Genomic DNA, 12,684 nt, shown 5'->3' with positions numbered 1-12,684 from the left:
CAAAGAAAAGTAGCTATAGGACATACACGAAAGGAATGAGAAACTTAAACATTTCACTACAAAAATTGAACTAAACACAAAAAAATACAGTAATGCAGGAAATGAGAGGGGAAAAAAGCTATATGGCATATAGAAAACAAATGGTGGCTGGGTGTGGTGGCTCTCGCCTGTAATCCCAGCACTTTGGGAGGCCGAGGAGGGTGGATCACGAGGTCAGGAGTTTGAGACCAGCCTGACCAACATGGTGAAACCCCATCTCTACTAAAAATACAAAAATTAGCTGGGTGTGGTGGTGCACGCCTGTAATCCCAGCTACTTAGGAGGCTGAGGCAGGAGAATTGCTTGAACTCGGTAGGCAGAGATGGCAGTGAGCTGAGATTGTGCCATGGCACTCCAGCCTAGGCGATACAGCAACTCTGTCTAAAAAAAAAAAAAAAAAAAGAAATGGCAAAATGACAGAAGTCCCTCTTTATTAGTAATTACTTTAAATGTAAATGGATTAAACTCTCCAACCCAAAGACAGTTTGGCAGAATAGACTGGGGTAAAAAAGACCCAACTATACGCTATCTACAACAGACACACTTTAGATCCAAAGGCAAATGAGTTAGAAATTAAAGGATGAAAAAAGAAATTCCATGCAAATAGTAACCAGAGGAGAGCAAGAGTGGCTACACTAATATCGGACAATAAACTTTAAATCAAGAATGGTTACAAAAGACAAAGACATTACATATTAATAAAAGGTTCAATGCAGCAAGAAGATACAATTATAAATTAAAAGCATTGAACATTTAACCTAACAACATCATCAAAACATCTGAAGCAAAAATTGACAGAACTGAAGAGAGAAACAGACAGTTCTACAGTAAGAGCTAGAGACTTCAATACCGCAACTCTCAATAATGGATGCAACAACTAGACTTAAGTAAGGAAACAACAGAACTTAAGGAAACCGTGCCCGGCCTGGATTCATGTATTTTTAAAAGTGAATTGAACTTATGTATCAAAATGTAGTACTGTGCCTCTTCTTCCCACTGTAAATAATTAACAATTCCTAAGCAAATATCAAGTAAAAGGGAAGGCTACGAACAAAATAAACTACATTCTGAAGACACAAATTTTGGGGTTTTGTCTGTCTAGTTTTTGTTGCTGCTTTATGTGTAGAAAAAACAAGATTACATGTGTCATTCTAATAAAAACCATGTACAGGTTGGGCATCTCTAATTCAAAAATCCAAAACATGAAATATTCCAAAATCCTAAACTTTTTGAGCACATGATACCACACATGGAAGATACTACACATGACCTCATGTGACAGGTGCATAAAACATAAAAAACATTGTATAAAAGTACCTTTGGGCTATGTGTATATGAAACAAAAATAAACATGTTTAGACTTGAGTCCCACCCCAAAGATCTCTCACTGTGTATGTGCAAACATTCCAAAATCCAAAAAAATCCAAAATCCAAAACACTTCTGGTCCCAAGCATTTTGAATAAGGGATACTCAACCTGTATTTAGATAACATAGCCTATTTAAACCTAAAAACAAACAAACCTACAAAAGAAAACAGAAACACAATCTTTACAGCTGTCACTGGATTTCTCTATGCTGTTGCACTCAAAGCCCACGCAAAGGATGAGATCACCTTAAAATCAAATTGTTCAATCATTTTTAATCTTTTTGGGGATCACAGACCTCTTGAAAAATGCAACGAAAGTCACAGACTCTACCCAGAAACACGCTCCAACACACAAAATTCTGTATATAATTCCAAGGCATTCAGGGAAGACTGAAGCTCTTCCTGGAGCCCAGGTAAGAATGTTAAGTAATTCACACGTCCTCAGCAAGTTGTAATAAAGATCACATTATTCTGAGATTTGGTTTGCACTGAGTAGTGTTAAGGTTTCCAGCACTCTACAGAATGACTATTAAGAGACCAAAAGCACACTAAGTCTTTATATTAGGAAACAGTTATTTCCTAATTTCACAAAACAAATAAAAAATACTATTTTACTTAGTTGACCTACTGGCATAACAGATACCACTTTATGCTTTCTTCTTGAAGTAAATATGCAGATGATCAGAAAGACCAAGAAAAATATACACCCTAAGGAAATATGACTATTAATTCTGTGGGATGCAATGAACTTCAGACAATTCTTTTTTTGCTTGTTTTTTTTGAGATGGGGTCTCACTCTTTCACCCAGGCTGGAGTGTACTGGCATGACCATATCTCACTGCAGCCTCAAACTCCCAGGCACAAGGGGTCCTCCCACCTCAGCCTTCCGAGTAGCTGGGACTACAGGAGTGTGCCATCACGCCTGACATGGTTTGGATCTGTGTCCCCACCCAAATCTTTTTTTTTTTTTTTTTTTTTTTGAAACGGAGTCTCGCTCTGTCACCCAGGCTGGAGTGCAGTGGTGCGATCTCGGCTCACTGCAAGCTCCACCTCCCGGGTTCATGCCATTCTCCTGCCTCAGACTCTCCGAGTAGCTGGGACTACAGGTGCCCGCCACTGCGCCCGGCTAATTTTTTGTATTTTTAGTAGAGACGGGGTTTCACCGTGGTCTCGATCTCCTGACCTCGTGATCCACCCGCCTCAGCCTCCCAAAGTGCTGGGATTACAAGCGTGAACCACCGCGCCCGGCCCCCACCCAAATCTTATGTTCAATTGTAATCCCCAGTGTTGGAGATGGGGCTTGGTGAGAGGTGATTGGATCAAGGGGGTGGATCCCTGATGAATAGTTTGGCACCATCTCTTTGGTACTGTTCTTGTGATAGAGTTCTCATGAGATATGGTTGTTTGGAAATGTGCAATACCTCCTACCCACTCTCTCTTGCTCCTGCTCCTGCCATGTAAGATGGTACCTGCTTCCCCTTCACCTCCCACCATGACTGTAAAGTTTCCTGAAGACTCCTCAGAAGCAGAAGCCGCTATGCTTTCTGTACAGCCTGTAGAATGAGCCAATTAAACCTCTTTTCTTCATAAATTATCCAGTGTCAGGTATTTCTTTATAGCAGTGAGAGAACGGAGTAATACAATGCCCTACTTTTTTTTTTTTTTTTTTTTTTTTTTTGCAGAGACAGGGTCTCATTCTATTGCCCAAGCTGGTCTCAAACTCCTGATCTCAAGTGATCTTCCCACATTGGCCTCCCAAAGTTTTAGGATTACAGGCATGAACTTCCACATCTGTCCAATTTCAGACAATTCTTAAAGCTCAAGAATTTATGAACTAGTTTCCCCTCTTTGCAGATGAAAATAACTGTTGTCATTTCAACTTCCATATAATTTGCATTATAAAAAGTCAGATTTATCCTTTTCCTTGGCCTATCTCAAAGACTGATAATCTGGTATTTTGACGATATTTTAGAAAACTGTGATATTTCCTTAGCACGGGTTAAATAAGTAAATATGACATTAACTACGTTTTATTTCTAATCTTTGTACCTGGTTGCGGGGGGGAGAATACTGGATGCACACTGATGTTTTCCATTTAAAGTGCTTTAATTCCAACATGTTTTCCAACTCACCATAAGTAACCTTAATATTCTTAGGGCCTAATAGTATACTTCTGGAAAGATCAGCAAGTACCAAAAGCAAATAGACATATTCAATTAACCAATGGGAAATAAACTAAATTTTCTTTCGTGTGTGTGTGTGAGACAGAGTTTCACTCTTGTTGCCTAGGCTGGAGTGCAGTGGTGCAATCTCAGCTCACTGCAACCTCCGCCTCCTGGGTTCAAGTGATTCTCCTGCCTCAGCCTCCCAAGCAGCTGGGATTATAGGCATCCGCCACCATGCCTGGCTAATTCTTTGTATTTTTAGTAGAGATGGGGTTTCACCATGTTGGCCAGGCTGGTCTCAAACTCCTGACCTCAGGTGATCCACCCTCCTTGGCCTCGCAAAGTACTGAGATTACAGGTGTGAGCCACTGCAACCGGCCCATAAACTAATTTTTTAATTGAGATATACTGATATTTTTCCCAAAGTAATATGACTGTTATTCAGATTCATATTTCACTTGAATACACATGCCAAAGAAAACAACTACAACAAAAACCTTACTGTGTAGCCTTGACTATGTCCCATGTGCTGTAATCATCAATATGAGTTTTCCGTCCAAGAGGTTCACCATATCCATGGTTATAATGGCTTTGGGGTTTGATTTCCTGTTAAAAAGAAAATCACACACAGGCAATAATTGAAAAAAGAGGTACAGAAAATATTTCTATATTTTATAGTAGTGCTTTTGTGTTGTTTGAGAAATGCTAATTACTGAAATAATTAAGTTTACCTTATTCTAAAGTCTATACTCTTTTATTTATTTTTTTGAGATGGAGTCTCGCTCCGTCACCCAGGCTGGAGTGCAGTGACGCGATCTCGGCTCCCTACAATCTCCGCCTCCCGGGTTTAAGTGATTCTCCTGCTTAGTCTCCTGAGTAGCTAAGACTATAGGCACGTGCCACCACGCCCGGCTAATTTTTTGTATTTTTAGCTGAGACGGGGTTTCACCATGTTAGCCAGGATGGTCTCGATCTCCTGACCTCGTGATCTACCCGCCTCGGCCTCCCAAAGTGCTGAGATTACAGGCGTGAGCCACCAGGCCCGGCCAAGTCTACACCCTTTAGGGAAAAAGCTTGTTCAAAGAGATCTACCCATTTTACACATTCTCAAGCTAAAAAAATGTTAGATTAGAAACAAGTAACAACTTAGCAACTGAAATTAATCTTCAGCTCCACAGAACTCTCTTACCTCGTCATCAAATCAACTCATTCTCTCTGACCAATCTTTCTGTTATTCTAGTATGACCCACAGCTCTAATACTAGACTTTAAAACCTTCATCACATGCACTACTCTATTCCTCAAATAAACTCTAAGGTCCTAAAAGAAGGAACCTATGGATATTATTTTTCTATTATTCTCAGATATCACCTTTCCTAAAACTTCTTCACGCTCCGAGCTACCATCAGATGAATAAGGAATAGAGCAGTGCTGATACAAGGTAAATCTGCTTGAATAGGCCTAAAAATGTTAATATCCTTTTAAAAAGATTTTATATACAAATCTATATACATAAAATTTAATTTACATAAAAATTTAAATGAGTTTCAAAGAATATTACATCTATTCAAAGCTTACATGCTGTAATTTTCTATTAAAAGTACAAAATTTGGTATATATATAGTCAATTTCCTCAATATAACATAGCACTAAAATACAATTGTTTCTTTTATACAAAAACCGAAAAACTGAGTTTGTTCAGTTCCAATAACATCTGTTGAAAATGCTGTGTTTCTGATATTTTTGACAAAAATATGTGTAAATATAAATAAAAGGATAAATCATAAAAGATTTGGAAGAAATCCTTAGAACAATATATGCTCTCTTGCCTCTGATAAACCACCTACCACTGATACTTAATCATACAAAGTTAAGAGTATTTTACTAGAGGTAAAAGCTATTTAGCTTACTCTAACCATTCAAATTGTGTGGGAAGTTCTAAAACTAGTTAGTTTGAGCCATAAATTCAGAAGACTATCAATCTGAATATTTTCAATGAAAAGGAATTTGAAAGTTTCACACAAGCAAATTCTGCTTAGCATTCAATCTTTCAACAAGTAAATGCTTAGTTCCTTATGAAAATGCTACAGCCAATGTTAAAATACATTTTAACATTTATAATTATATACCCACATTAGAAGAAAGAAATATACATCATTCTTAAGCCAAGATTCACAATATACTGCAGATAGTTCACTAAATGATTTTTTAAGAGGTTGTTCTCAAACTCCATTAAAATAGAGTAGCTTAAGTAGGTTTGGCATTTTGAGTATATACAATGTTCTGAATAACTGACACAGCAAGTCAATACATAAGACTTATCCATTTAATTTCTTTAAATATTTTCTATTTAATTTCTCCACAGAATTCTAATTTTCAATCTCTCTATGCTCTATATTCAGTGGGGTTAAGGTAAAGAAAAATACTTCTAAGCCAGTAACACTTTCTTATTTCTGAATTTTCTTTTCTGATTCTATTCTCTCCAACCACAGGGAAAATAATTTTTTTAAGCTCCAACTTTTGACATCTATATGGCTGTAAGATACCTGAAAAAGAAAACAAACTTGATCACACATTTCAGGGAGAATGGAATAATATACCCAACAAAACATGTATTGAGAACCTGCTATACATAAAGCTCTCTACAATGTACACTGGGACCCCACCCAGGATAGGGTAAGACATGTGCAACGTTAAAGAGGTTGTCAAAAAACGCAGTAGTCAAGATCAACAACAACAAAAACAACAACATTTTAATGGAATATTTCTAAAACAAAACCAATGCAACACACACACACACACACACACACACACACCCCTGTGAACCAAACATCAACATTTTAAAACAGACAGCATCAGAATCACTAACTCTTCCTTTTGCACCAAGCTCCACTATGGCTCAGAGCATCACTGTGCATGTATACAAAATATAGCTTGTCATCCTGAAGGACTTCCAATCCAGAACGGAAAGACAAGGTAGGGAAGAAAAATAAGTCAAATATTATAAGCAAGAGCCTTCCAATAATAAGTAAAAACACAGATGAGGACAACATAATATCCAAAAGGTAATAACATAACTTGAAAAAACTTTGAATTTGAAAATGTGCTAAGGCAAAATGCTATTCTTTTTTACTATGGACAAATACATTGCTTTTACGTACCAATAATATTCATAGAATAAAAATTAAGTCTCTTTCTGAGGATTACTATCATAAAGTTTTCAAGTAACTTTATTTTCATGCCCAGAGACCTCACTTACTGTACATAATGGTTAAATTGTATTCTCAGTTTGTTTCACTGACATTGCCAAATGTGAGCTTATAAATGTTACTGGAAATTAGACTTTTTTTCCAGTAACATATTAAAATTAACCTATATCAGTATCTGTTTTGTGCCTCCTATAAGGTTGTTTTTATTTCCTTAGTAAAAGGTATCTGATTTTTTAAAATATGCTTTTAACTAAACATATCTTGAATAATTCTACAGTGGCAGAGTTATACTCACTAAAGAAATGGTGCATATGAAAATCTCCAACCTGCTTTATTGCCAAACAAATTTTGTAATAAAGAACTTTATTTCTCACTTTTAAACAGACTGGATACTGGTTTATCTCTAGGACTAGTACCTCGTCAATGTGACAAATGACAACACTCTATCAAGATAACCACAACTATCAATAGGCCTAGGAGTAACAGTTCTAATTATAAAACATATTTTTAACATGTTCATATGAATAAGCATATCTAACAAACGTAGATAATAATTTTTAAGCTAAAAATTTGCTATTATATATTAAATATATTTTCAACATACAAATATTTAGTTAATTCAACTCTTTAAAATCCTGTAATTTGGCCAGGTGCAGTGGCTCACGCCTGTAATCTCAGTACTTTGGGAGGCTGAGGCGGGCAGATCACAAGGTCAGGAGATTGAGACCATCCTGGCTAACACAGTGAAACCCCGTCTCTACTTAAAAATACAAAATTTGGCCCAGCATGGTGGCAGGCACCTGTACTCCCAGCTACTCAGGAGGCTGAGGCAGGAGAAAGGCGTGAACCCGGGAGGCGGAGCTTGCAGTGAGCCACGATCACTCCACTGTGCTCCAGCCTGGGCAACAGAGTGAGACTCTGTCTCAAAAAAAATAAAATAAAATCCTGTAATTTTTCCTCGATGTTAATGGAAACCAAGAAGCAATTTAATTGCTATTTCTACCAAGAAAAGCAATACTAATTTTAAAATATGTATGTGTGTCATTGTAACTTTTAAGATTGCAGTAATTCTATTAGAAGCAGTTTGGTATAATAGAAAAAAATCCATGAATGAGAGGCTAACGAATTAAAAGTCCGCCACTCCCCTACCTAGGGTACACCTAGCAAGTCAATTAACTACTATAGGGTACAGATCTCTCCTCTGTAAAAAGGGATTTGAATAAAATAAGCAAAAAGTTCCTCTGAGGTGCCTCAAGGTAAGAGTGGAAGAGCTCAGAGATTTCAAACTCCACACACTCATTCCCTTCTTTAGAGGCAGAGCCTCACTCTGTCACCCAGGTTGGAGTGCAGTGGCATGATCTCAGCTCACTGCAACCTCCGCCTCCCAGGTACAAGCCATTCTCCTGCCTCAGCCTCCTGAGTAGTTGGGACTACAGGCACACACCACCACACCTGGCTAATTTTTCTATTTTTAGTAGAGACAGGGTTTCACCATGTTGGCCAGGTTGGTCTCAAACTCCTAGCCTCAAGTGATCCACCACTTCAGCCTCCCAAAGTGCTGGGATTACAGGCATGAGCCACTGCACTCAGCCTCATTCCCGTCTTAAACAAAGCACTTCATTATTTGTTTTTAGATACTGGGTATTAAAAACTTTAAGCAAATTAAATTTAGCAGAGTTTATCTGAGCAAAGGACAACTCATGAATCTGACAACACTAATAACCAGAAGAGGTTCAGTGAGCTCAGCTTCAGAACATGAGCAGAGGGTTTCAACAGGCTGAACTTGGAAGCAAAGCAATTACTTGATTAGCCATAGCTAGCTAGGCATTTGCCTTATTTGATCATGATCCAGTAAAAGGTCCCAAGTTAGAGGTTAGTTGGTGATTTCTAACTGATAATGTCTCTAGTTAGACTTAAGTTTCATGTCATTGTTTTCATTGAATTGGGTTTGGGTTTGCTTATGTAGGAACCCCAGGACATGCAGCTTTATACAAGATTTCTTCAATTAAAGGTTTAGCTGTTTTCTAAAAAAAAGTTCTGAAACTTCTAGATTAGACATTCTCCAAGTTCTAAGGGGAACATAAAATGATTTCATATATTTTTAAAAAATTATAGCCACTTGGAAGATTCTTAACATTATCTAGTTGACAGTCAAAAGGTTTTTTTGTTTTAATAGTCCTGGCTTTGAAGAGAACTGGAAGGAGACAAATTACGTCCAAAATCTGCTACTATAGGTGGCAGATAGTAGACAGGAATAGTAGACAGGAATGAGAAGAGCTGGGATAAGCTGAGCTGCGATAAACACTGATGCTAACAGAAATCAACATGACAAGACTCAATCTTATACAGCAGGTATAGGGCAAATACTAGTTTATATGCCAATATGACAGATGCCATAATATCTGTTTATTTGTATACCTTGATGGGATTACATAACCAATCGACTATTTGCCAAGTGTCTATGTGCAAACTAGTTAACTTTTTAAAATGCTAAACCTATTGTGGTATAAGTGTAATCCGTCTTTGTCCCAGGTTCACGGCACAAGGCTCCTAAAATGCTTGAAATTTCTGAATGATAGGAATGTTTTTTGTCATTCATTAAAGGTCCCTTTTGACTACACCAGAGTTTATGCCAATGAAGTGACCTGGAGTAGAGCCCCTATATGGCACAGCCTCAGGAAAGGGCTGGTGACTAGAATGACCAAGTGATTAGAGGGCTGGAATTTTCAACTCTTCTTACTGACCTCCAGAAAGGAGAATGGGGTGCTGAATATCAAGTTCTCTAAAACCTCCTGAAACAACATTTGTCAAGTTTCTGGATTGGTGGAGACATTAAGGTTCTGAGAGGGCAGTATGCCCAGAGAGGGCATGGAAACCACACTCCCCCACTCAGACTTCCTCCCATACATCTCTTTCATCTGGCTGTTCCTGAGTTGTATCCTTTATAATAAACTGAAAAATGTAAGTAAAGTGTTTCCCTGAGTTCTGTGAGAAACTTACGCAAATTATCAAATCTGAGGAGGGAGTCATGGGAACCCAATTTATAGCCAGTCAGTCCAGAAGTACTGGAGGCCTGATTTGTGACTGGCATCTGAAGTGGGGACTTCAGTCTTGTGGGACTGAGCCCTTGACTTGTCGTGTCTATGCTAATCCCAGGTGTGTAGTATAGTATACTAAGTATAGTAAGTTCAGGAATATTATGAAAGAAGGGTAATGGAAGGGACTTGCCCTTCAAATTTAATTCTATTAAATTTATGGTATTATGGGTCTCTACGGGTATTTGATTCATTTCTAAATTCTACCTAATACTAACGAATCTTCTTAAAATAAAACAAAAAGCATACATATAAAGCTCCTCTTAAAAAAAATTATTTCACCCCAAATTACATTTGCAACATAAAGGCATTTTGTTACAGCCATAGAAATAGGCAAAAATATTTGGCAACAAAGGAAAACCTGAGATAGTGATTTCTTCTAAATTCTAGGCATATCATAAGGATTTTTAAAGGAATGCTTATTGTTCATAATAAAAAGAGGGCATAAGTATAAAAATATATAACCAAGTGAATAACAAATGGCAAGAAAAATCAGTTTCCCCTACAAAATCATAAAATAACTCTTTTAAAATGTAATTAGTTAACATTGCCAGCAGATGGCACTATACTCAAGACAGACTCTTAGAACCTATCTGAAACACCATGTTTTCTTGGCTTTTATTATTTTTAATTGACACATAATAATTGTACATATTTATGGGATACGGTGTGATATTTCAATACATGTATACAATGTACAATGACCAAAACAGGATAATTAGCATATCTATCACCTCAAACATTGATCATTTTGTGTTGTGAACATTAAAAATCTGTTTGTATATTTGAAAACATACAATAAATTGTTAGTCTGTAGTACTATAGAACACTAGGACTTATTCCTCCTAACTAGCTGTACTTTTATATCCCTTAACCAACCTTTAACTATCCCCCTCCTCCTCTTTCCTGCCTCTAGTAACCACTATTCTACTCCCTACTTCTGAGATTAACTTCTTTAGCTTCCATGTATGGGTGAGAACATGAGGTATTTAACTTTGTGATGACCTTTCAGGAAAGACTGAACAAAACTGATTTAGGAAAACATTTAGGAAAATATTCATCAACCTTAGCTTCCTTAAATAACGGTTTTCACTTCATTTCCTTCTAGCATTAATCCGTATCTATACATGTATTTGTAACAATGTATGTATCATATTGTATGTAGTGTATTATAATGTCTTTCCACAGACATTTGATGAATGAATATTTATTTATTTAGAGACAGAGTCTCGCTCTGTCACCCAGGCTGAAGTGCAGTGGTATGATCTTGGCTCGCTGCAACCTCCACTTCCTGGGTTCAACTGATTCTCCTGCCTCAGTCTCCAGAGCAGCTGGGACTACAGATGCGTGCCACTAAGCCCAGCTAATTTTTGTATTTTTAGTAGATACGGGGTTTCACCATGTTGGCCAGGCTGGTTTCAAACTCCTGACCTCAAGTGATCCACCCACCTCGGCCTCCCAAAGTGACGGGATTACAGGTGTGCTCCACCACACCCAGCCTGATGAACATTTAAGTAAATGCCTATATGCATATGTTTCCTCTTCCTATCTCTTTAAAAATAAGCTTCATTTTTTATAAGAGTTCTAGATTTACAAAAACAAAGTCAAGAGAGTAGTTCTCATATTCTCCATGCTGTTTCCCCTATTAACAACAGCTAACAGTATAATACATTACCTTTAAAAAATCAATATTGATACACTGTTATTAACTAAGTCCATACTTTGTGCAGAGTTCATTAGTTTTTGTCCAATGTCCGTTTCGTTCCAGGATCCCATCCAGGATACCACCTTACACGTAGTTATCATGACTCCCTAGGCTACTCTTGGCTGTGACACTTCTCAGACTTCCCTTGTTTTTGATGACCTTGACAGTTTTGAGAATAACTAGTCAGGTATTTTGTAGAATGACCCTCAACTGGGATTTCTTTGATGTTTTTCTCATTACTAGACTCAAGTTATGTATTTTCAAGGGCAACTATTGTTTTTAATCTAACCTTATTTTTTTTTCAGATTTCTTTCAACACTCCTTTACAATCTTTATTTCTCCAAATGTTTATGTATTTTTACATAGCCTATAATCATAGTACTTACACCCTTAATATTCTTCCCTTTTACATTTCTTTATGCCATTATACATAGTTTTTGTAAGTACTCCTTTGAACTACTGTTAGTCACTCTGCATATACCAATATATACCACTGCATATACCAATATATCAAAATGTTCTGAAACATTTCCCAATTGCTGAACATTTTTAGGTTATTTTTACATGTCCTAACTGAACAGAGATTGTGTATTTTAGGCTTTCCTCTTCTCTGTCTTCCCCTAACATTCTCTTAACCATTAGACTTTAAGCTATGACAGGGTGGGAATCCTATCTTAATCATTTGTGTATGTCCAGTGCTTAGGACAGAGCCTAGCACAAATAATACTGGTCTCCTTAAATGAAATGAAAGAATAAATGGATGGATTCTTCCTCACTACTTAAAGATACTTTCTTTAACTCATTTAATATTTCTTCATTTTAACTGGGGTAAACTCCTAGAGACGGATTCTTAAAGAGTATGAACATTTTTATGGTTCTTGGCATGGTATCTAAATTGTTTTGCAAAAGAATTATAATCCGAACAGCAATACGTGATTAACTATTCCTCCATAAACTCACTGGCACTGGGTGTTATTTTTAAATTCTCCACTATTTAAACAGAGTAAGAAAGACTTGCTGGGCACGGTGGCTCATGCCTATAATCCCAGCACTTTGGGAGGCCAAGGCGGGCGGATCACCTGAGGTCAGGAGCTTGAGACCAGCC

The 12,684-nt window shown here is 37.3% G+C and overlaps 1 protein-coding gene across 2 annotated transcripts in view; it reads right to left on the bottom strand.

The window, feature by feature from the left end:
* Nucleotides 1-12,684, bottom strand: part of ZDHHC17 (zinc finger DHHC-type palmitoyltransferase 17) — a 91,144-nt gene that overhangs the window by 53,103 nt on the left and 25,357 nt on the right. The window contains exon 2 of one of the 2 annotated variants that reach the window (XM_055235962.2): nt 4,074-4,177. The exons of the other annotated variant lie outside the window; for it this stretch is intronic. Coding sequence (XP_055091937.1) covers nt 4,074-4,177 — 104 coding nt within the window. The remainder of the gene's footprint in view (nt 1-4,073; nt 4,178-12,684) is intronic. 2 annotated transcript variants of the gene reach the window in all.

The sequence above is a fragment of the Symphalangus syndactylus genome, chromosome 13 (genome assembly GCF_028878055.3).
Source record: "Symphalangus syndactylus isolate Jambi chromosome 13, NHGRI_mSymSyn1-v2.1_pri, whole genome shotgun sequence".
NCBI classification, from domain to species: Eukaryota; Metazoa; Chordata; class Mammalia; order Primates; family Hylobatidae; genus Symphalangus; species Symphalangus syndactylus.
This window is presented reverse-complemented; position numbering and strand designations above follow the sequence as displayed.